Raw genomic sequence first — 21222 nt, 5'->3', positions numbered from 1 at the left:
GAATGAAACCAAAAGCTGGTTGTTTGAAAAGATCAACAAAACTGACAAACCTTTAGCTATACTGACAATATTAAAAAAAAGAAAAGCCTCAAATTACCAGAATCAGAAATAAAAAAGGGGATACTACTACTAACTAATAAAAACAAAAAAGAATTATAAAGGAATACTATGAAAAACTGTACACCAGCAAAGTAGATACTTAGAAGAAATGGGTGAATTTCTTGAAAAACACAAATACCAAAAGTGACTCAAGAAAAAATAAAATCCCAAGTTGACCTGTAATAGGTAAAGAAATTCAATTTGTAATAAAAAAAATTACCCACAAACAAAAGTCCAGGCCTGGAGGGGTTCAACACTGAATTCTACCAACCATTCAAAGAAGAATTAATACCAGTTCTTCAAAAAAACTTCCAAAAAATAGAAGAGAAGAGAATACTTCCCAACCCATTTATAAAGACAGTATTACATTGATACAAAAAACACACAAAAACATTATAAGAAAAGGAAACTACAGACTAATACCTCTTATGAATATAGATGCAAAAGTCCTCAACAAAATACTAGCAAACCAAATCCAACAACATATTAAAAGAATTATGTATCATGATCAGGTGGAATTTATTCCAGGAAGGTAAGGTTGGTTTAACATCTGAAAATCAATTATTATAATAAATCATATCACTAAAATAGAAAACAAAAATCACATGATCATCTCAATAGATACAGAAGATATACTTGACAAAATTCAACAACCTTTCATAATAAAAACACTTAACAAACTAGGAATAGAAGGGAACTTCCTGAACTTGCTAAAGGACATCTATGAAAAACTGACAGATAACTTTATACTTAATGGTGAAGGAGTGGGTGCTTTTCTCCCTATGATCAGGAATAAGACAAAGATGTCTGCTCTGGCCACTTCTACTCAACAGTGTATTGAAATTCTAACCAGGGCAAGTAGCCAAGAGAAAGAAATAAAAGGCATCAAGTTTGGAAAAGAAGAAACAAAACTATCTCTATTTGCAGATGACATGATCTTGTAAGTAGAAAATCCTAAGGAATCTACCCAAAAAATTAGAACTGAAAAATGAGTTCTGCACAGTTGCAGGATAAGAGATCAATATAGAACAATCAATTGTAATCTATACACTTACACTAAACAATCTGAAAATAAACTTAAGAAAACAATTCCATTTATAATAAAATCAGAAAGAATAAAATATTAATAAATTCATCCAAAAAGGTGCAAAACATACTCTGAAAGCTATAAAACAGTACTGAAAGAAATTTTAGGACAAATAAATAGTAACTGGAAAAACATCCCATGCTCATAATATAGAAGATTTAACATTGTTAAGATGGCAATATTATGCAAACTTATCCATTAAAAGAAGAAAAAGAAGAAGAGTATAGGGTATTCTAAATTAGAGATATAATCCAGTGATCAACCTTAACAACACAAAAAAAAGAGATTTAGATAATACATTATGTGTCTCCTAATGTGATGTGGTAAGAATCATATTACACCGAAGATTTCTTTGCCAAAACATCAAACCTGAAACTGAATAAACCTCTAGGTCTCATTAAAAATTTATGATAATTAGAGTAAAAAAGATTATAATCAAAAAAGTCCAGAATGTGGGAAACTCTACAGGATAAATAATCCAACTTATTCCAAAAATAAGTTGCAAATAAAGAGAGAAAGACGGAGAGGAGGAAAAGGAACCTGTATACTCAGTAGGTAGACAATGTTTGAGTCATCATAGAAACAAACCATCTTTCAAAAAAAGTTATGAGAGAATTGGAGAAATCTGAAAACTGGATATTTTATTACATTAGGGAATAATTGTAGAATTATAAGTATGATAAAGATATCATGGTTATGTTTTAAAAAGGCCTTATCTTTTAGAGATAGAGTCAATCCTTATTCATAGATTCAGAATTTGTGAACTTTCCTACTCACTAAAACTTATTTTAAGCCTAAAATCAATACCATTGCACTTTTTCAGTCATTTGCAGACATGCAGAAAGTGGTGAAAAATTTAAGTCACCTGAACCACATGTTCCCAGCTGAGGTCAAACAAGGGGATGCTCTGTCTTCTTATTTCAGCTCTCATACTATAAACAAGTATTCTTCTCATGGTCTATTTAGTACCACATTTTTCACATTTCTGCCCTTCTGTTGATGATTTCACTGTTTCAAATGACCACTAAGCATAGTGCTGAAGTGCTGTCTAGTGTTCCTAAGTTCAAGAAGGCTGTGACTTGCATATGGAGAAAAAATTGTGTTAGACAAACTGTGTTCAGGCATGAGTTACAGTACCATCGGTCATAAGCTCAATAGTAATAAATCAACAATATATATTAAATAAGATGTCTTTAAATAGAAACACATGGAAAGCAAGGTTATATGTTGATCAGTTAACAAAATGTTGTGACCAGAGGCTCATAGGAACTTAATGCTTTATCTCCCCTAGGAGCAATATTTCCATGTTTGCTAATTCAGTGTTCACATGACTTTATAAAACATAACTCCTGTGAATAACAAGAACTGACTGTAAACACCAATGGAATTGTGGGTAACATAACAGGATGTCCGGAATTTCCTTCAAAATAATCCACTGTGGTAGAGGGAGCAGAGGAGCAGAAAGGAAGTAGAAGTTTATAGATGAAACAAGATTGGTCATGTGCTGATAATTGTCCAAGCTGGGTGATGAGTAAACATGGGAGTTCATTAGTGCATTCTCTCTACCCTTGCATCAAATTAAAATTTTCCATAATAAAAACACATGCACACAAAAATATGTAAACAGACACCCCACCAAAAAACTTACAAGGACATTATACTAGAGTACCAAAAAGGCAAAAAAATAAAGAATTATTGATAAGACCAGCATTTTTCCAAATGGGTACCAAGGGCACTTGAAGCAGTACAGGCATACCTCATTTTATTGCACTTTGCTTTATTGCGCTTCACAGATACTGCATTTTACAAATTGAAGGTTTGTGGAAACCCTGCATCAAGCCAGTCATCCAGCGCCATTTTTCCAACAACAGTTACTTCATGTCTTTGTGTCACATTTTGGTATTTCTCACAATATTTCAAACTTTTTCATTATTATTATATTTGTTACGATGATCTGTGATCAGTGAGTGATCTTTGATGTTACTATTGCAAAAAGGGTATAACTCTCTGAAGACTCAGATGACAGCATTTTTAGCAATATTTTTAAATTACGTACATTGTTTTTTAGACATAATGCTGTTGCACACTTAATAGACTACAGTATAAACATAACTTTCATATGCACTTGAAAACAAAAAATTTGTGTGACTTGCTTTACTGCAATATTCACTTTACTACAGTGGTCTGGAACTGAACCCTCAAAGTCTCTAAGGGTTATTTAATTGAGCAGGATTATCCTATTTACTTCAGGATGTTTAGCAATCCCAGCCTCCATCTACTATGTCAGTAGCACCACTGGTTAAATCCAGTGATTCTGGCAAAGCTTTATCCACAAGGTCATTTATCACAGCATCATCATACAATTCTCATAAAAAAAGGAACCTTAATGTACAACAATAAGATACTGATTAAATAATATGGCATATCAAAATAATACAATATATTGTAACTCTAAAAATATTATTTTCTTTTGAATAATAATAATATTCCTCTTGAAAATAATGAACTGACAACATGTCATTGACATGCCCAAATCACACTGCCTTGAGTCTATTAGCCTGGAAATAAGAAAAGGGGTCCAAAATGGACAAATATCTGAAAGACAGAAGGATGGACTCACAGAGGCAAACCCAGAGGAGAAAAATCAAAATCCAAATAGTGTCTATAATGGAAGAGGAAGCTATTTTTTTCTGGAAGAGGCTCAGAGAGGCTCTAAGTACCCAATTAGTAAGTATGGAAAGCAAAAGTCCACAGGAATCAAAAGATGACTAAGGAACCATTAATCAAAAATCTGGGCTTCCCATTCATCCATGTTCAGAACAGCTACCTGCAGTATTTGCCTATAACAAATGGCCCAAGGCTACTTTCAAAAGAACCATGTTCCTGAAAAAGGTCCCTACTATGGTTGTTGGGACAAACAATACAATCAGAGAAGGGACTGACTTAAGAGTCTACTTCTCATTCTGTACAGTGAAGCCCATTTGCCATACATCCCTCAGGAAAGCTTGTTGATAGTCCCCTCCCTTCTCTTACACAATGCCCATAGTCAATCCTTTCATTCAGATGAGAAGCCTCTTGGTAACAGATATATAAAAATGCAAAGTAAACTCATTAAAAGCAACATTTCTACATTAAGCAATATAGACCTTCATACAAAAACATGAACAGTCAGTAAAGAATCATCATACACTTGAAGAAAACTATCAGCATTAAAGTAAAAGTGTAGGAACAAACAAAAGTTACCTAACAGGAAAAAAAGATAATGTAAGAAACAGAGAAGAACTTAAAAATTATCATCAGAAAGATTAAAAAGTTATCCTTTTAAAGAAGACTGCTATGAAAAAGGAAAAATCGAATAAGAAATTTCTTAGAAGGAAAATTTTGATTTCTAAAACTAAAAAAAAAATAAAATAACTAAATAGGGTAAATGGAAAAAAATCCATGTACTAATGGAAGAAAATGTAAGAAGACCATTCAGGAGACAAAATTAAAAGGTGGAAAATATGACAGAAAAGAAGGCCAAGTCCAGAAGGTCCAATCTCTAATAGAGTACAGAAGGAAAGAACAGACAAGGGGGAAAATATGAGAATCATATTTTTCTTCAGTTGAAATAAAATCTCAAGTCTTGATATTGAAAGAACCCACAAAGGCTGAGAAGTTTCAATTTGTAAAAGACTCAAATTAAAAGATGATGTTGAAATTTAAAAATATCATATCTATGTAGAGAAAATCCTAAAAACTTCAAGCAAGCTACCTAGAAAGAAATAAGAATCTCACTTGCACAGGGATCACACATACACTTGATAACACCACCGTATGCTAAAAGAAGATAACAAAGCTATACTTTAAAAAATCTGAGGGAAATTAAATGTACTTAAAATTTTATGTTCAGCTAAAGTATCAACCAAACATAAGGACAAAAGAAAGACATTTTAGGCACATAAGGAGTCAGAAAGTGGACCACTTATGCATCCCTTCTGAGAAAAAAATTTTGAAAATATAATCCAACAAAAGAAAAAGGAAGACATAGGATCTTAGAAACTGTGGAACTAGTTCAGGAGTACAATAAGAAGAAATCCTAGGATGGCAGCTATGAGTAGGTTTAGAAAGCAATTGGCCAAAATTCATACCATAAACCAAAGGGCCCAAGGAAGAATGTCTTCAGCCCATTATTCAAATGTCTGAACATTGACATTCTTTATGGTAAGAAATAGCAGAAAAGAAAGGCAATTAGAAATTCCAGGGGGAAAAAATGTTGTCCAGGAAGACCAAGGCACAATTATAAAATAACTTAAATGTAGCATAATTTGGGTAACTAATGGACTATAAAGAAAGATATTCTATTTGACTTTGATATTTGGAATATTCTTTTTTTGTCATACCATTTCCCTTATCAACAGGTCCAAACACACTACATGGTTCTCAAGGAAATAATATTTACATAATTATAAAATTATAAATGCATATTACAAGTTTCCAATTTCAAAAGTCAATTCAAATTCCAAGGTATCTCATTGTGGACATCAGAATTACCTGGACATCAGATCTATGGACACCAGAATTACCTGGAAAGCTTATTTTAAAGACTCCTGGGCCTCATCCCTAAAGATTCAGTAGATCAGGGGAAAGTTCCAGAGACCTGCATTTTAAGAAATTTTCCAGTCCCCAAGGAAAAGAGGAAATTCTCTTCCAAGGAGAAGCCACTCAGCAGTGAACCTGAAGAGGCTGCTGCCAGCAAAAGCAGCAGCTCCAAGAAAAAGAAAAAGCTCCAAAAGCTATCCCAGGAAAATTAGAATGGACATTTCCCTAGTAGGGCATAACTTACAGAGATATTTCCCAACCCATCCCCTATAGTCCAATAAAAATTTTAAAAATTAAAAAATTTTGAAAAAGAAATTTTCCAAGTATACCGTGTGCACATTAAAATTTTCAAGATTATAGCTGTAAAGCAGTAATCTCCAAAATTTTCCATTACATATCTTATGAGCAAAAGGCTTTTGAGTACCCACCCCAAAACATATGTGTATATTTATTTATAAATTGTTGATATACTTTTATGTGACCATATATTATGTATATTATAAAATGTGAAAAATAAAAATCTTAAAGAATGAGAAAGATGAACTAACAATTTATTATTTGGATCTGTCTCAACCAAGAGTAAAGGGAAAATTAAGAATCGCTTTAGAAAGTTGTAAAAAATAAACAAATTAGAAAGTTGAAAAATGTATACAACTAAAAGGAGAGGAGGATAATGAAAGAATCACAGAAATGACAAAAGAAATCCCAAGAATATATCTTCTGAAGTCCTATTCTGCTAAAAAACAGGAAAACTGAGAGTGATCACATTTAATCTCGAGAATGACTGAGGAACTAATAAGGGTACTTCAACAAAAGACTTAATTCTGATCATCAAAAGGGAAAATCTGATTGATGAATTAGACATACAAGACCATGAGAAGAAACTAATTATACTGTTTTAAGAGTTCACGATAACCAAGGATGGTAAAATTAGCCATGGGTATGTATCATAGATTTTTCAAAGTCAAATTCCAGACAATATTAGAATGATCCCAGGTCTAGCAACTCCAAAGGTGAATATACTTCAAGTTATCAAAGCTGATATTCAGATTATATAATCATAATTCCAATTAAAAAAAAGAAAAGGCAACCATATGCTTAGCTCCTCATTTAGGAAATATAATGAAATCCATTTAATAGGAAAGCAAGTGTTTTAATTGCTATCTAAGTGTCATGAGACTACTGTATACCAAATGTTTGATAAGAAGTACCCAGCATCACTCCACTGTTTCTAATGACCAAGGAGAGGCCCAATAATCTATAGTTAAATGACTGGGCATCCCCTACAGGGTAATAACGGAAATCTCTCAACCTATTCCAGAACACTTACTCTACTCTGGCAAGGTCAACCCAGGCTCTCAAGTACATACTGCATTTACCTTAGGGGAAAACTGAGCCATGTCTAGGAAGGATCATGTCTAGGAAGCTGCCTACAGGGTCAGTCTCTGAAGCCAAACAACAGGAACTTCTCCAATTTTTAAAGTTGAGTAGTAAGAGCTTAAAACCTACACACACACACAAACACATACACACAAAGTGTCTCTCTTACCTGCAAACTTCCCAAATATGTCAGAATATGAGCAGAAGATAAGGCCTAGCTGTACTTAGCACACTGACACACCTTGAAATAAATCCAGTAATTATAATATCATGCTCGACATTCCTTTGGAAATCAAATGAATCTCTTCAGGGGATTAACGCCAAGTGTTAATTTTAATAATGAAGAAAAACAAATTCAACAAACTAAATACTGATGAAAAATAACTTGGTAACTCACCTTTCCACAACCAAACTGAATGCTTGTGTGAGATCCGGGTTTGTCACCTGGAGACGTTTCCACAAAGACCATACGAATTCTTTATCAGCCTTAAAGAAATAAAAGACATTTTAAATGCATTGCTTTGTAGCTACAGCAGAGAAGGCAAGATACTGCATTAAATTAAAAAATGAAAAACATAATTACTTGATCCCTAGTTCTATAACTATAAAACAGATTCTTGAAAAGTATAACAGGAAAGCTTTATTTTAAAAAGTTCTTACACTGGTAACCCACATTTATTTTACTATTTCTACTACTCACATTTGAGGGTGCAAATGTTGAAGGGCTGAATATCAAGGTAAATTTGTTCTAAAATGAGACTGTCCTCTAGCTATTGCTCCATTTTCAGCTGCACTTTTCAGCAAAATTCCTTGAAACTGTTGCCTACAATCATTATCTCTTCTTCCTCACTCCCCATTCACTCTGTAACCTCCTCCAGTCAGATTTCCCTCCCCACCGTAACGCTAAAATCATTTTTCAAGGTCCTCTATATTGTCAATTCTTAATAGGCATCTCAAATTTATCCAAAATAAAGTTTTTGACTTCCAACCCTCTCACAAACCTGCCCTCTCTGCATCTCAGAAAATGATACCCCCACCTACTTACTGTTTAAAAACTTAAGATCTAGGAGTCAATCTTGGTTGCTCTCTTTCTTCACATTTCATATCCAAACCATTAGTAAATCCTATTAGGCTTACCTACAAAATATATCCCAATTCTGAACACTTCTACCCAGTGCAAGTGGAACAAGTACTATCCACCATCCTAGTACAAGTCAACTCTACCTCTTGCCTAGCTCTCTACAATGGTCCCCTGGGCTCCTTACAGCTCAAAATCGCCCAGTGGATTTCCATCAGATTAGGAAAACAATCCAAACTCTACCAAGGCCACATGACCCTACACCATCTGGCCCTCCAGCCTCATCTATCACTCACCCTCTTGTTCACATGGACCTTCTGGCTCTACTTGCACCAGGTCCTTTTAAATATACAATCTACCAGATTTTCATGTACATTATTACCTCACATCACTCAGGTCTTTGTTTAAATGTTACCTCTTCAAGAGAAGAGAAGCCTTCCCTAACTACTATATTTATAGCCACCAAAACCCACAAATCTCTGGTAACCCCCCTTACCCTTTTTATTTTTTTTTTCAAATCACATTTCATTTTATAATACTATATTTGTTTGGTAGTTTATTTCTCTGGTTTTACTTGTGTGGCATCATCCATTCTCCCCTTCCTCTTAGTAACAGAAACCATATTTGATCTTTGCTGCCAACTAAAACACTGGCCTCTCTTGCCTATGGGCTCTGTGACCGAGTTCTGCCAATTAAATATAAGAAATATCATTGGAAATCTTAAAATTGGACTTAAGTCTACCAAATGTGTTACAATTATTTTTTCCCAGTATGTTGTTGCTTATTTGACTTTATTTATGATGGAGATTTCTGGGGAAAAGGTAGTTATTACTTTTCTATATTCAAACATATCTTTTTCATTATGGCTTATGGTTTTCTTCTACAAGTTAGAAAAAGGCCTGCTCTACTACAAGATTGGAAATATATTTACCCATACTTACTTCTTAAATTTTTATTTTTTAATGCTCAAATCTTTGATTTTGTTTGACTTTTTTTTAAAGACTTCTGACAGCCTGAGTTCTGGAAAGTACTACCTTACCTAACTATTCTTATATATCATACTTTACCTTTTAGAAGCAAGAATTCCGCATTTAGGTATTAAAATGATTTCAGTTAAGGACAAGAAATGTCAATATATATAGAAATTACATGTCATAAACCTCTGGTGAAGGAAAAGTTAAACTATGTAACATTATGTGCTCTTTTTAAAAGGTATGTTGATGAAACTACGAAATCCCTGAAACCAATGTTATCTGTAAATTTATCTTATAGCTTGCTTCAAAACAAAATAGTAACAAAAAAAGAAAACTACAGACCAATATCACTGATGAACAGGGATGCAAAAATCCTCAACAAACTACTAGCAAACAGAATCCAACAGCACATTAAAAGGATCATACACCATGATCAAGTGGGGTTTATCCCAGGAATGCAAGGATTCTTTAACATATGCAAATCAATCAATGTGATAAACCATATTAACAAATTGAAGGAAAAAAACCATACTATTATCTCAATAGATGCAGAAAAAGCTTTCAACAAAATTCAACACCCATTTATGATAAAAACCCTCCAGAAAGTAGGCACAGAGGGAACTTACCTCAATATAATAAAGGCCATATTTGACAAACCTACAGCCAACATTGTTCTCAATGGTGAAAAACTGAAATCATTGCCACTAAGATCAGGAACAAGACAAGGTTGCCCACTCTCACCACTATTATTCAACATAGTTTTGGAAGTTTTAGCCCCAGCAATCAGAGAAGAAAAAGAAATAAAAGGAATCCAAATTGGAAAAGAAGAAGTAAAACTGTCACTGTTTGCAGAGGACATGATACTATACATAGCGAATCCTAAAGATGCTACCAGAAAACTACTAGAGCTAATCAGTGAATTTGGTAAAGTAGCAGGATACAAAAAAAATGCATAGAAATCTCTTGTATTCCTATACACTGATGATGAAAAATCTGAAAGAGAAATTAAGGAAACACTCCCACTTACCAATGCAACAAAAAGAATGAAATACCTAGGAATAAACCTACCTAAGGAGACAAAAGACCTGTATGCAGAAAACTATAAGACACTGATGAAAGAAATTAAAGATGATACAAACAGATGGAGAGATATACCACGTTCTTAGATTGGAAGAATCAACATTGTGAAAATGACTATACTACCCAAAGCAATCTACAGATTCAATGCAATCTCTATCAAACTACAAATGGCATTTTCCACAGAACTAGAACAAAAAATTTCACAATTTGTATGGAAACACAAAAGACCCCAAATAGCCAAAGCAATCTTGAGAAAGAAAAATGGAGCTGGAGGAATCAGGCTCCCTGACTTCAGACTATACTACAAAGCTTCAGTAATCAAGACAGTATGGTACCAGCACAAAAACAGAAATATAGATCAATGGAACAGGATAGAAAGTCCAGAGATAGACCGACACACACGGTCACCTTATTTTTGATAAAGGAGGCAAGAATATACAATGGAGAATAGACAGCCTCTTTAATAAGTGGTGCTGGGAAAAATGGATAGATACATGCAAAAGAATGAAATTAGAATACTTCCTAACACCATACACAAAAATAAACTCAAAATGGATTAAAGACCTAAATGTAAGGTCAGACACTATAAAACTCTTAGAGAAAAACATAGGCAGAACACTCTATGACATAAATCACAGCAAGATCCTTTTTGACCCACCTCCTAGAGAAATGGAAATAAAAATAAACAAATGGGACCTATGAAACTTAAAAGCTTTTGCACAGCAAAGGAAACCGTAAACAATACGAAAAGACAACCCTCAGAATGGGAGAAAATATTTGCAAATGAAGCAACTGACAAAAGGATTAATCTCCAAAATATACAGGCAGGTCATGCAGCTCAATATCAAAAAAACAAACAACCCAATCCAAAAATGGGCAGAAGACCTAAATAGACATTTCTCCAAAGAAGATATACAGATGGCCTACAGACACATGAAAGGATGCTGAACATCACTAATCATTAGAGGAATGCAAGTCAAAACTACAGTGAGGTATCACCTCACACCAGTCAGAATGGCCATCATCAAAAAATCTACAAACAATAAATGCTGGAGAGGGTGTGGAGAAAAGGGAACCCTCTTGCACTGTTGGTGGGAATGTAAATTGATACAGCCACTATGGAGAACAGTATGGAGGTTCCTTAAAAAACTAAAAATAGAACTACCATATGACCCAGCAATCCCACTACTGGGCATATACCCAGAGAAAACCGTAATTCAAAAAGAGTCATGTACCACAATGTTCATTGCAGCACTATTTACAACAGCCAGGACATGGAAGCAACCTAAGTGTCCATCGACAGATGAATGGATAAAGAAGATGTGGCACATACACACAATGGAATATTAGCCATAAAAAGAAACAAAATTGAGTTATTTGTAGTGAGGTGGATGGACCTAGAGACTGCCATACAGAGTGAAGTAAGTCAGAAAGAGAAAAACAAATACCGTATGCTAACATACATATAAGGAATCTAAAAAATAAAAAAAAAAGGTTCTGAAGAACCTAGGGGCAAGACAGGAATAAAGATGCAGACGTAGAGAATGGACTTGAGGACATGGGGAGGGGGAAGGGTAAGCTGGGACGAAGTGAGACAGTGGCATGGACATATATACACTACCAAATGTAAAATATATAGCTAGTGAGAAGGAGCCGCATAGCACAGGGAGATCAGCTCGGTGCTTTGTGTCCACCTAGAAGGGCAGGATAGGGAGGGTGGGAGGGAGACGCAAGAGGGAGGAGATATGGGGATATATGTATATGTATAGCTGATTCACTTTGTTATACAGCAGAAACTAACACACCATTATAAAGCAATTATACTCCAATAAAGATGTTTAAAAAAAAAAATAGTAAAGAGTCGCATGTATTTTTCACCTCAACTCCTCTACCTAAAATACTAAGCAAGAAAGGTTAACAAAAGTAAAAACTTAAAAAGGAGTAGGTTTTCAACATTTATAAAATAACTGAGTTACTCCAGCTTAAGTAAGTATGACTTACTAATAAAGGATTTAGCTCTAATACAGTTAGAGGGACAAAGTAAGAAATCAATAAATATCTGATGAAAACAATATTTACATATTAATTTATACATTTTTTTCTTTTCTTTCTTTTTGCTATTGTTATGGTTAATGGTTATTTCACATCTCCTTTTTAATCCCCACCAAAGAGAAAGTAACAACAAACTCTCCTTAAATTGTTTTTATCATAGAGGTCAGAAAAAAAAGCAACCAGAAGAAAAGACTCCTCCAGAAACAGTCTATTGTTAATTTATAACTACAATTTATTCCCAGAAGTCATTAGGGGGAGAACTTTCTAATTTCCAAATTTCTCTATTAAACTTCAGTTATTAATTTCTTTTGTTATTAATTTATGATCAGCAATGGTATTCAGATTTTGTCACCTAAAAATACTCAAATGTGTAAGTGATACTTGACTTGAGAAAAAGAAGTAAGTTCTTTTGTGAGCAATAAAATGCTACAAATGGATTGTGGGACTGTTGTACAATATGTATTAGTTTTTGTAAGTTTTTTAGTTATTTAAATGCTACATTATCTTCAATGTGGATTATACCTCTAATTATTAAAGAGGCGCTCCTTCATATACAGAAAGAAACAAAGCCCCCAAAAAACACAAAACTAGTTTCCAAACTATTCCACACATTATTAAAACAAGGAAACTAACTACTACCAACCATATTATCTTTATATTTTCCTTTCCTTTGGGCACTTAAAATGTTCTTTCCAAAAAATTAAAAGTAAAAATCCTTAAATATTACTCATTATAAAATACCTTATTCTTACTACAGAACTTCCACACAGAATCAAATAATTTAAAATATAAATTAAAAAATCCTACTCCTTCTCACAAAGTTTATTAAACTCATTCAGCCAATGAGAGTTGACTAAATGCCCAAAGATTTGGGTCTGAGTTATCTTGGCGGTGGATTGGCTTTGACTTTCACTTATCAACATGGAAATACATATCAACTTCACAGACAGAGACACTCAAAATTGTCTTTTTCACTGGGTACCTACTCTCCCACCACCTAGTTTAGTATCTGCCAACATAATAGGCCCTCAATTGACTTCTACTGCAGGAATGAATTCAACAAACATATGAAAACTATTTTCTATATTTAAACAAATAATTTCCTACCAGAACTCAAAGAAAACAATGGAAAGAGTTTAATTACAAAGTATGGCACAAACTAGCCACTCACTAAATTATCATTATGAAAAATAACTGTACAAAAAGATTCATCTATTAGAATACAGCTCCTAACAACAGTGAGAATTCTAATTATACAACATGTTCTCAATTTTGTTTTTCTTTTTTTGACTGTGCTGCACCGCATGCAGGATCTTAGTTCTCCCACCAGGGATCAAACCTGCGCCCCCTGCAGTGGAAGCGCGGAGTCTTAACCACTGGACCGCCAGGGAAGTCCCTCAATTTTTTTTTTTCTTTGTGAATGACTGGACAAGGTTTCAACACACCTAAATGTCCACTAAAAAATGTAACTGGTTGATTTCTCTAGTCATATACTCTTAATTCCAACATCATATGCATCATGAAAGTTAATTTCATCATGAAAGTTGGAGTAATGCACATATATTTCATTTAAATGCCATAATATATCTTTACCTGAAATTGGTATATAGGTTTAGTAAATATTTTTGGCTGTGACTAAAAAGAGAAATATGGTTTGAGATATACATAAATTTGTGTGTGCATGTACACCTGTGTGTGTGTCTATAGATATATACATTACACATACATAACTTTTTCTCATCTGATATTCTACAAGGGGTGAAAAATATGCACATACACATACCCACAACCCCATTCTTGGTCACAAATAGACCACAATCTTGAAATACAAAATCAAAATTAAGAGTATGGTGAAGTTAGGTTCTAAATCAGTGAATAAAGTATGACTGTCATGAACTTAAAATTGATCTTTGGAGTACCTTTGAAAGTTCCTTAGAAAAAGCTAGATTTGGAAGCTAACCTATCCTCAGTAAGTCCAATACAGACAACTTTTCTTCCCACATTGAAATCAACCACTTTTTCTTCATCTAAGCATGTGTATGTTGCTTGCTAATCTGGGGCCATACAAAAAAAGTTTAAATACCACAATCACATAGAGTAGGATGAGATACTCATATTAAGAGAAACAGTTGGAACAGAGATTGTTTTCTATTACATGCTTATTCTGAGTCATTCCAATGGACTGGAATGGTACATGGAATCACTTTCTTTTTCTTCACCAAGCACATATAATTGAATTCCTGTAAGTTAAACGTGGAAAAAACCAACTAACTTAAATGAAGCTGCAACTTATGACCAGAGACTAATTAATTAGTGGGGTTCTTTTTCCCAAACTGTACATTTGACCCATTACTGGGCTGTGAAATTAATTTAGTAGATATTAGCAGCACTTTCTTAAATAATAGATTTTAAAAGAAAACATCAGAGCTCAGGACACACAGTGTAAATATTCTTTCTGAAATTATATGCATGTGTATGTGTGTCTACTTACTAGGTTGACATGTGAAATGAATTTCTTATCTTGGGTACAATTTTTGAGAGCTGTGGAAAACATAGGGGTTAATACTATGTATTCTTGGGTACTGTGATTTCTAGCTTAATAAATAAGTGGAAGAACTAATTTTTAAAATGTAAAAGTGAATGTTTAATTACTTAAATGCTTTTTATAAAACAATTCAATTATTATGTCTCCCAAATTTCCCCAACAGCAGGAGTATGATTTGACTGAAGTTTTATGGTATGGGATAGTGCCAACCTCATCTCACATTACTGGAATGCCTATGATCATGTAACAGTGTCAGTACTATAAAATCTCAAGAACCATTGTTCTAGGCTACCTATGACCATCTCAATTCTTACACCTTCCGTAGTCACATTTTGAAAGAATATAATAGTTAATGGATTGGGGGAAGAGGGTCATTGGGCTGTTTCCAACAGACTGATTTCTTAATCAAGTCAGTCACAAAAGTAAACATCTTAGTTCCTTATCCAGCTCAGGGCATAACTATGGTAAATACAGAGTAAGGGGTAGGGGAGAAAGGGTGTAGAAGATATGGGTAAATAGCATCTTAGATTAGGACTTGCCAAAGTAACAAAGCCCTTTATCATGGATTCACATCTTTAAACTACCCAAAGGTGAAGAGTGAGATGACAAAACGCTTTAATTCCTTGGTGTCTTTTATTTATCCCTTTGCTCCTTAACCAGTGAAGAATAGAGAATGGAAAGTCAAAAGGAGGCAGTCACATAATACCTCCCCAACTTGTTCAAGCAAAGACATATTCAATTTGAACAAGACTGCTGTGTTTTTACATCCTTGACTCAATCAGCAAAATCCTGCAAAAGAATCCAATAGAACTATGAGAATGAAATTCATGAATTTTTATTAATCTAAACTTATGATATTGTTTATAAAGTTACCTTGTTGTTTAGCAGTTCTTAATTGGTTCTGTCTTGAAGACAGAGTGACTCAAAGATCTACTGTTGAGTGAATTCCCAACATTTAGTCACCCAACCCTGTCAAAGGTTTTGGTAAAATCAGAGAAGAGATGGTGGTAAGGATGCAAAACTATAAAGGAAAATCAAATCTTTCTGAACATGAGTAGTCAAGCCATCTTTGGTATATACAAATTCTACAAATAACAGGAAAGTAATGTTAAGGCAATTGATTTAGTAAATGCTTTTCACAGGCACGATGAAAATGAGATTTCTCACTCCAGAAGTATGGAATTAACATAGTTGGTTAATAAATATTAAGCATCATCTACTGTGAATGAAAGTTCCCAGCCTGAGACTCCGTAAAAATTATTGGTCTGTTTTAACAACTTAAGTTTTACTCAAGAACAAGGGCAAGTGTGGGTTTGACAATTAAAAACAGGCTCCTTCATCCATGGGTTTTATTTCAATAAAAGTGTTTCCACTTTCCTGTTCCACATTTCAACTCAGGGATTGCACTCCTGCTGCACCAAGTACCACTACAGTCACGACACAGACCTTGGGCTTGGGGGCGGTGGGGGTGCGGCTGCGAGTTCTGGTGGGATCCAAGTGAGGTCAACCAAACCCAGGGCGCCGAGGCCGACCCTGCCCGACCACTGTCTGGAGAAGGGCGGGAGCCCGAGGTCGGCGAGCTGGGCGAGGCCGCCACCCTCAGCCCCGAGCTGCGGGCCAGGCTGGGTGTGGGAGCCGGCACCGGGCGCCGCCGGGCGAAGGTGGGTGGGTCCAAAGCCCGCGCAGCTACGCAGCCGAAGGCAGAAGGAGACGGGCGCACTTCCCCACTGGCCCCGGCCCGGCTGTGGAGGGGAAAGGCCGGCGGCCACCTCGATACCTGACACAGGGCCAGCTCCTCCTTTACGCTGCTCAGCTCTTCCTCCAGCAGCTGCGTCCGCGTCACCATCGCCTCCTCTACCGAGATGCCCTCTAGTCGCATGGACCCCATGGGCGCGCTGAGGAGGGGAACCTGAGCCGCAGCTGTCCCCCCTGGCCCTCGCTGGCCCTCTGACCCTTCTTCGCCCCGCCGGGGTAAATCGCTTTTGTCCACGACGCCCTCCCGCGCTGCGCCCGCAAGACCCGAGGTCTCGCTTAGCACTTCGTGTGCCACAGCTCCCAGCCCAACACGTGGGGACCAGGGCCCCAACTGTCGCGCGGGGGGCGGAGGGAGCTGTGAGGGCGGCAAGCGCGCCGCCATGGCCGCGGCTGCTAACAGGTCAAGTTCCCTCTAGGAAACTCCTCCTCCCCTTCCCCATCCTAGCGAGCCCGAAGCTCCGAGCTGCGCATGCGTCCGACTTTTCCCGCCTTGGCGCGCGGGGTCTCGCGCTCGCGGGTCCTGGCTGGCTTCCCACGGGCCGCGCGCCTGGCGCGAGCGTTAGCGGCGCACGCGCCGTGGCCCGAGGAGTCAGGCGGCTCCGCCCCGCGCACCACCCCCGCGTGCCCTAGTCAGTCTTTAACCTGCAACGTCACGGCTTCCCGCACGCCTAAAACCCTACCCGCCGCTTTGCCCCTAGCTTACATTCCACTTCTTAAAGCCTTCCTTGACAAGCCCCTACCCCCAAATGATCCCTAACTGTGAATTCCTCTACCTTCAAGGCCGCTGCCAACTCGTTTGTCACGTTTCATTGACCGCCCTGTAGTGTTAGTTACAGGGCTAATCCCTCCAGCGCTGTTGTAAACTCCTTGAGGATCAGGGAATAAGTTTTACACTTAAGTGTTTTCTTCAAACCCTTTAGCAAAACTGCTTGACGTACAGCTGACAACCAGCTGACTGATGTCGAGGAGATGTGGAAAGCCTTGGGCTGAGCTGGGACTAATGGGCAGGTTTCCCATTTGAATTATGATCTTTTGTGCACCCTTTGTCTTTTGCAAGAGTCATGACTTCCTTTGACTTTTATGTCAGCTTCTTTACGCAGTTGGCTGCGTATCAGAGTGAGTGTGACCCGCATTCCCAAAGTTTGGATCCTTGGACTAATTTGAAGCCAGTAATTTGGAGCGTGGTTAAAGAAACAAGACCAACTCCATTGTTCATCCTCTTTTTTTCTTTTTTCCTTCCTTCCTTCCTGCTTTCTTTCTTTATAAACTTTGAATAACCTCTTTTTCTGTCATTGAAACACGTCCTACTCGTGATGAGTTTAGTAAGGAGATGCGCATTGAGCTAGCACTCGAGTTCTACCGAAAGCTAGACCGCTGTCCTCTGCGGAAAAGGTTCCAGAGTACTTGGAGAGCTGAGGTGGGGTAAGGAGGACTGTGGAAATAGGGAGGTGACCGCTTTAACTGATGACCTCTTCATTTAATCAAAATTACCGCTTTGTGCCGGAATCTAGTCAGCACATCAAAAGACACCCTCCCTAGGGGATATGGGGATACATGTATACATATAGATGATTCACTTTGTTATACAGCAGAAACTAACACAACACTGTAAAGCAGTTATACTCCAATAAAGATGTTTAAAAAAAAAAAAAAGACATTCTCCCAGTCAGAATTCTGCTGAGGCAGGATGATTGCACTTTCTTCCCACTGAAGGTGAATATTTAACAAAATTTATGATTACACTAGAAAAAGTACATATAAGCCTGTCTTAAAAGTAGCTACCATATTGAACATTTACTATATGCTGAGTCCAGTGATAACTACTTTTTTTTTTGATTTTTCTTTTTTTTAATTCAAAGTCACAAAAATTATAATCATCCTCATCAGTTCACTCAGTCCCATGTAATTAATTTTTTTTTCATCTTGATCTTTTGTTAGCACTTTTATGAGTTCATCAGTTTTTCATTAGAGTTCTGAAAATGCTTATTCATTCAGTTCAGCAGTACAGTCAGTTACCAGAAACCTGTACTTGTCAGAGTCTTTTCCATGAATTCCTTGAAGATGAAACCCTTCTATAGGAACATATTTGCAAAAGCATCAGAGTACACCCAGAACTGTCTGTACATGACAAAAGACTTAAAAATGACCACGGTTAAAGATTTGATGAAAGTTCATAATAATGCAATTACCAAGTAAATTTAGTTATTTCTGAGATATACATGTTAAAGCAATAACTAGAATTATGACTTATAACATTATACCAGAACATATAAGATTTTTAGAAATTTCATGTAATGTCTGAAACATTTATATTAACATACTTCCATACAAATAACCCAATGAAAGTTTAGTATTAGTTGTTTTGTTTGTTTTTTTATACTGCAGGTTCTTATTAGTCATCAATTTTATACACATCAGTGTACACATGTCAATCCCAATCGCCCAATTCAGCACAACACCATCCCCACCCCACCGCAGTTTTCCCCCCTTGGTGTCCATATGTCTGTTCTCTACATCTGTGTCTCAACTTCTGCCCTGCAAACCGGATCATCTGTACCATTTCATATATGTACTCATTCAATTCTCACAACATGAGGGTAAAATAGTTATTATCCCCATTTTACTAGTGAGAAAACTGAGATTTGAGAAATTACTCTACCTTGTCTGAAGTCCCACATCTGGTATTAGAAAAGCTAGAATACGGATCCACTTAACTATAAAACCTGTGCCTTTGATCCCTACCCTTACTCCATACCTGTCACTTGAAATAAAGTATTAGGTCTGATAGCACATGAGACTTTATTGGGTTTAAGACTATGGGAATTCTAATCACATGATTCACATGTTTGGCATGAAATCAATGCGAATGTACATTTTCAATGGCTATTTGGTACTCACTCAGAAGGGCATCATTTCATCTAAAATGAAAAATAAATAGAAAAATTCTTTTGAAAAGTAGTGGAGTCTCTTCTGTTATGTACAATGGATAAATATACATATTTGATTGAAAAGAAGGATAATATCTGAACCTATGACTAGGTAGACAATTTTTTTTTTCATGTAATGTCTGAAACATTTATATTAACATATTTCCATACAAATAACCCAATGAAAGTTTAGTATTAGTTGTTTTGTTTGTTTGTTGTTTTATACTGCAGGTTCTTATTAGGCATCAATTTTATACACATCAGTGTATACATGTCAATCCCAATCGCCCACTTCAGCACACCACCATCCCCACCCCACCGCAGTTTTCCCCCCTTGGTGTCCATATGTCCATTCTCTACATCTGTGTCTCAATTTCTGCCCTGCAAACTGGCTCATCTGTACCATTTTTCTAGGTTCCACATACATGCATTAATATACGATATTTGTTTTTCTCTTTCTGACTTACTTCACTCTGTATGACAGTCTCTAGATCCATCCACTTCTCAACAAATGACTCAATTTCGTTCCTTTTTATGGCTGAGTAATATTCCATTGTATATATGTACCACATCTTCTTTATCCATTCGTCTGTTGATGGGCATTTAGGTTGCTTCCATGACCTGGCTATTGTAAATAGTGCTGCAATGAACATTCGGGTGCATGCATCTTTTTGAATTACGGTTTTCTCTGGGTATATGCCCAGTAGTGGGATTGCTGGGTCATATGGTAGTTCTATTTTTAGTTTTTTAAGGAACCTCCATATTGTTCTCCATAGTGGCTGTATCAATTTACATTCCCACCAACAGTGCAAAAGGGTTCCCTTTTCTCCACACCCTCTCCAGCATTTGTTGTTTGTTGATTTTCTGATGATGCCCATTCTAACAGGAGTGAGGTGATACCTCATTGTAGTTTTGATTTGCATTTCTCTAATAATTAGTGATGTTGAGCATCTTTTCATGTGCTTCGTGGCCGTCTGTATGTCTTCTTTGGAGAAATGTCTATTTAGGTCTTCTGCCCATTTTTGGATTGGGGTGTTTGTTTCTTTTATATTGAGCTGAATGAGCTGTTTATATATTTTGGAGATTAATCCTTTGTCCGTTGATTCGTTTGCAAATATTTTCTCCCATTCTGAGGGTTGTCTTTTCGTCTGGTTTATGGTTTCCTTTGCTGTGCAAAAGCTTTGAAGTTTCATTAGGTCCCATTTGTTTATTTTTGTTTTTATTTCCATTACTCTAGGAGGTGGATCAAAAAAGATCTTGCTGTGATTTATGTCAAAGAGTGTTCTTCCTATGTTTTCCTCTAAGAGTTATATAGTGTCCAGTCTTATATTTAGGTCTCTAATCCATTTTGAGTTTATTTTTGTGTATGGTGTTAGGGAGTATTCTAATTTCATTCTTTTACATGTAGCTATCCAGTTTTCCCAGCACCACTTATTGAAGAGACTGTCTTTTCTCCATTGTATATCTTTGCCTCCTTTGTCATAGATTAGTTGACCATAGGTGCGTGGGTTAATCTCTGGGCTTTCTATCTTGTTCCATTGATCTATGTTTCTGTTTTTGTGCCAGTACCATATTGTCTTGATTACTGTAGCTTTGTAGTAGAGTCTGAAGTCAGGGAGTCTGATTCCTCCAGCTCCATTTTTTTGCCTCAAGACTGCTTTGGC

At 36.3% G+C, this 21222-nt stretch overlaps 1 protein-coding gene across 5 annotated transcripts in view; it reads right to left on the bottom strand.

The window, feature by feature from the left end:
* Nucleotides 1-17134, bottom strand: part of CNTLN (centlein) — a 333334-nt gene extending 316200 nt beyond the window's left edge. For all 5 annotated transcript variants that reach the window (XM_068552481.1, XM_068552482.1, XM_068552485.1 and 2 more), the window contains exons 1-2: nt 16654-17134; nt 7545-7633 (exon numbers count right to left, since the gene is read on the bottom strand). In XM_068552481.1, the coding sequence (XP_068408582.1) occupies nt 7545-7633; nt 16654-17013 (449 nt within the window). In that variant the 5' untranslated portion in view covers nt 17014-17134. The remainder of the gene's footprint in view (nt 1-7544; nt 7634-16653) is intronic.
* Between the last annotated feature and the right edge of the window lie 4088 nt (nt 17135-21222).

This window comes from Eschrichtius robustus, chromosome 10 (genome assembly GCF_028021215.1).
Source record: "Eschrichtius robustus isolate mEscRob2 chromosome 10, mEscRob2.pri, whole genome shotgun sequence".
Taxonomy (NCBI): Eukaryota; Metazoa; Chordata; class Mammalia; order Artiodactyla; family Eschrichtiidae; genus Eschrichtius; species Eschrichtius robustus.
This window is presented reverse-complemented; position numbering and strand designations above follow the sequence as displayed.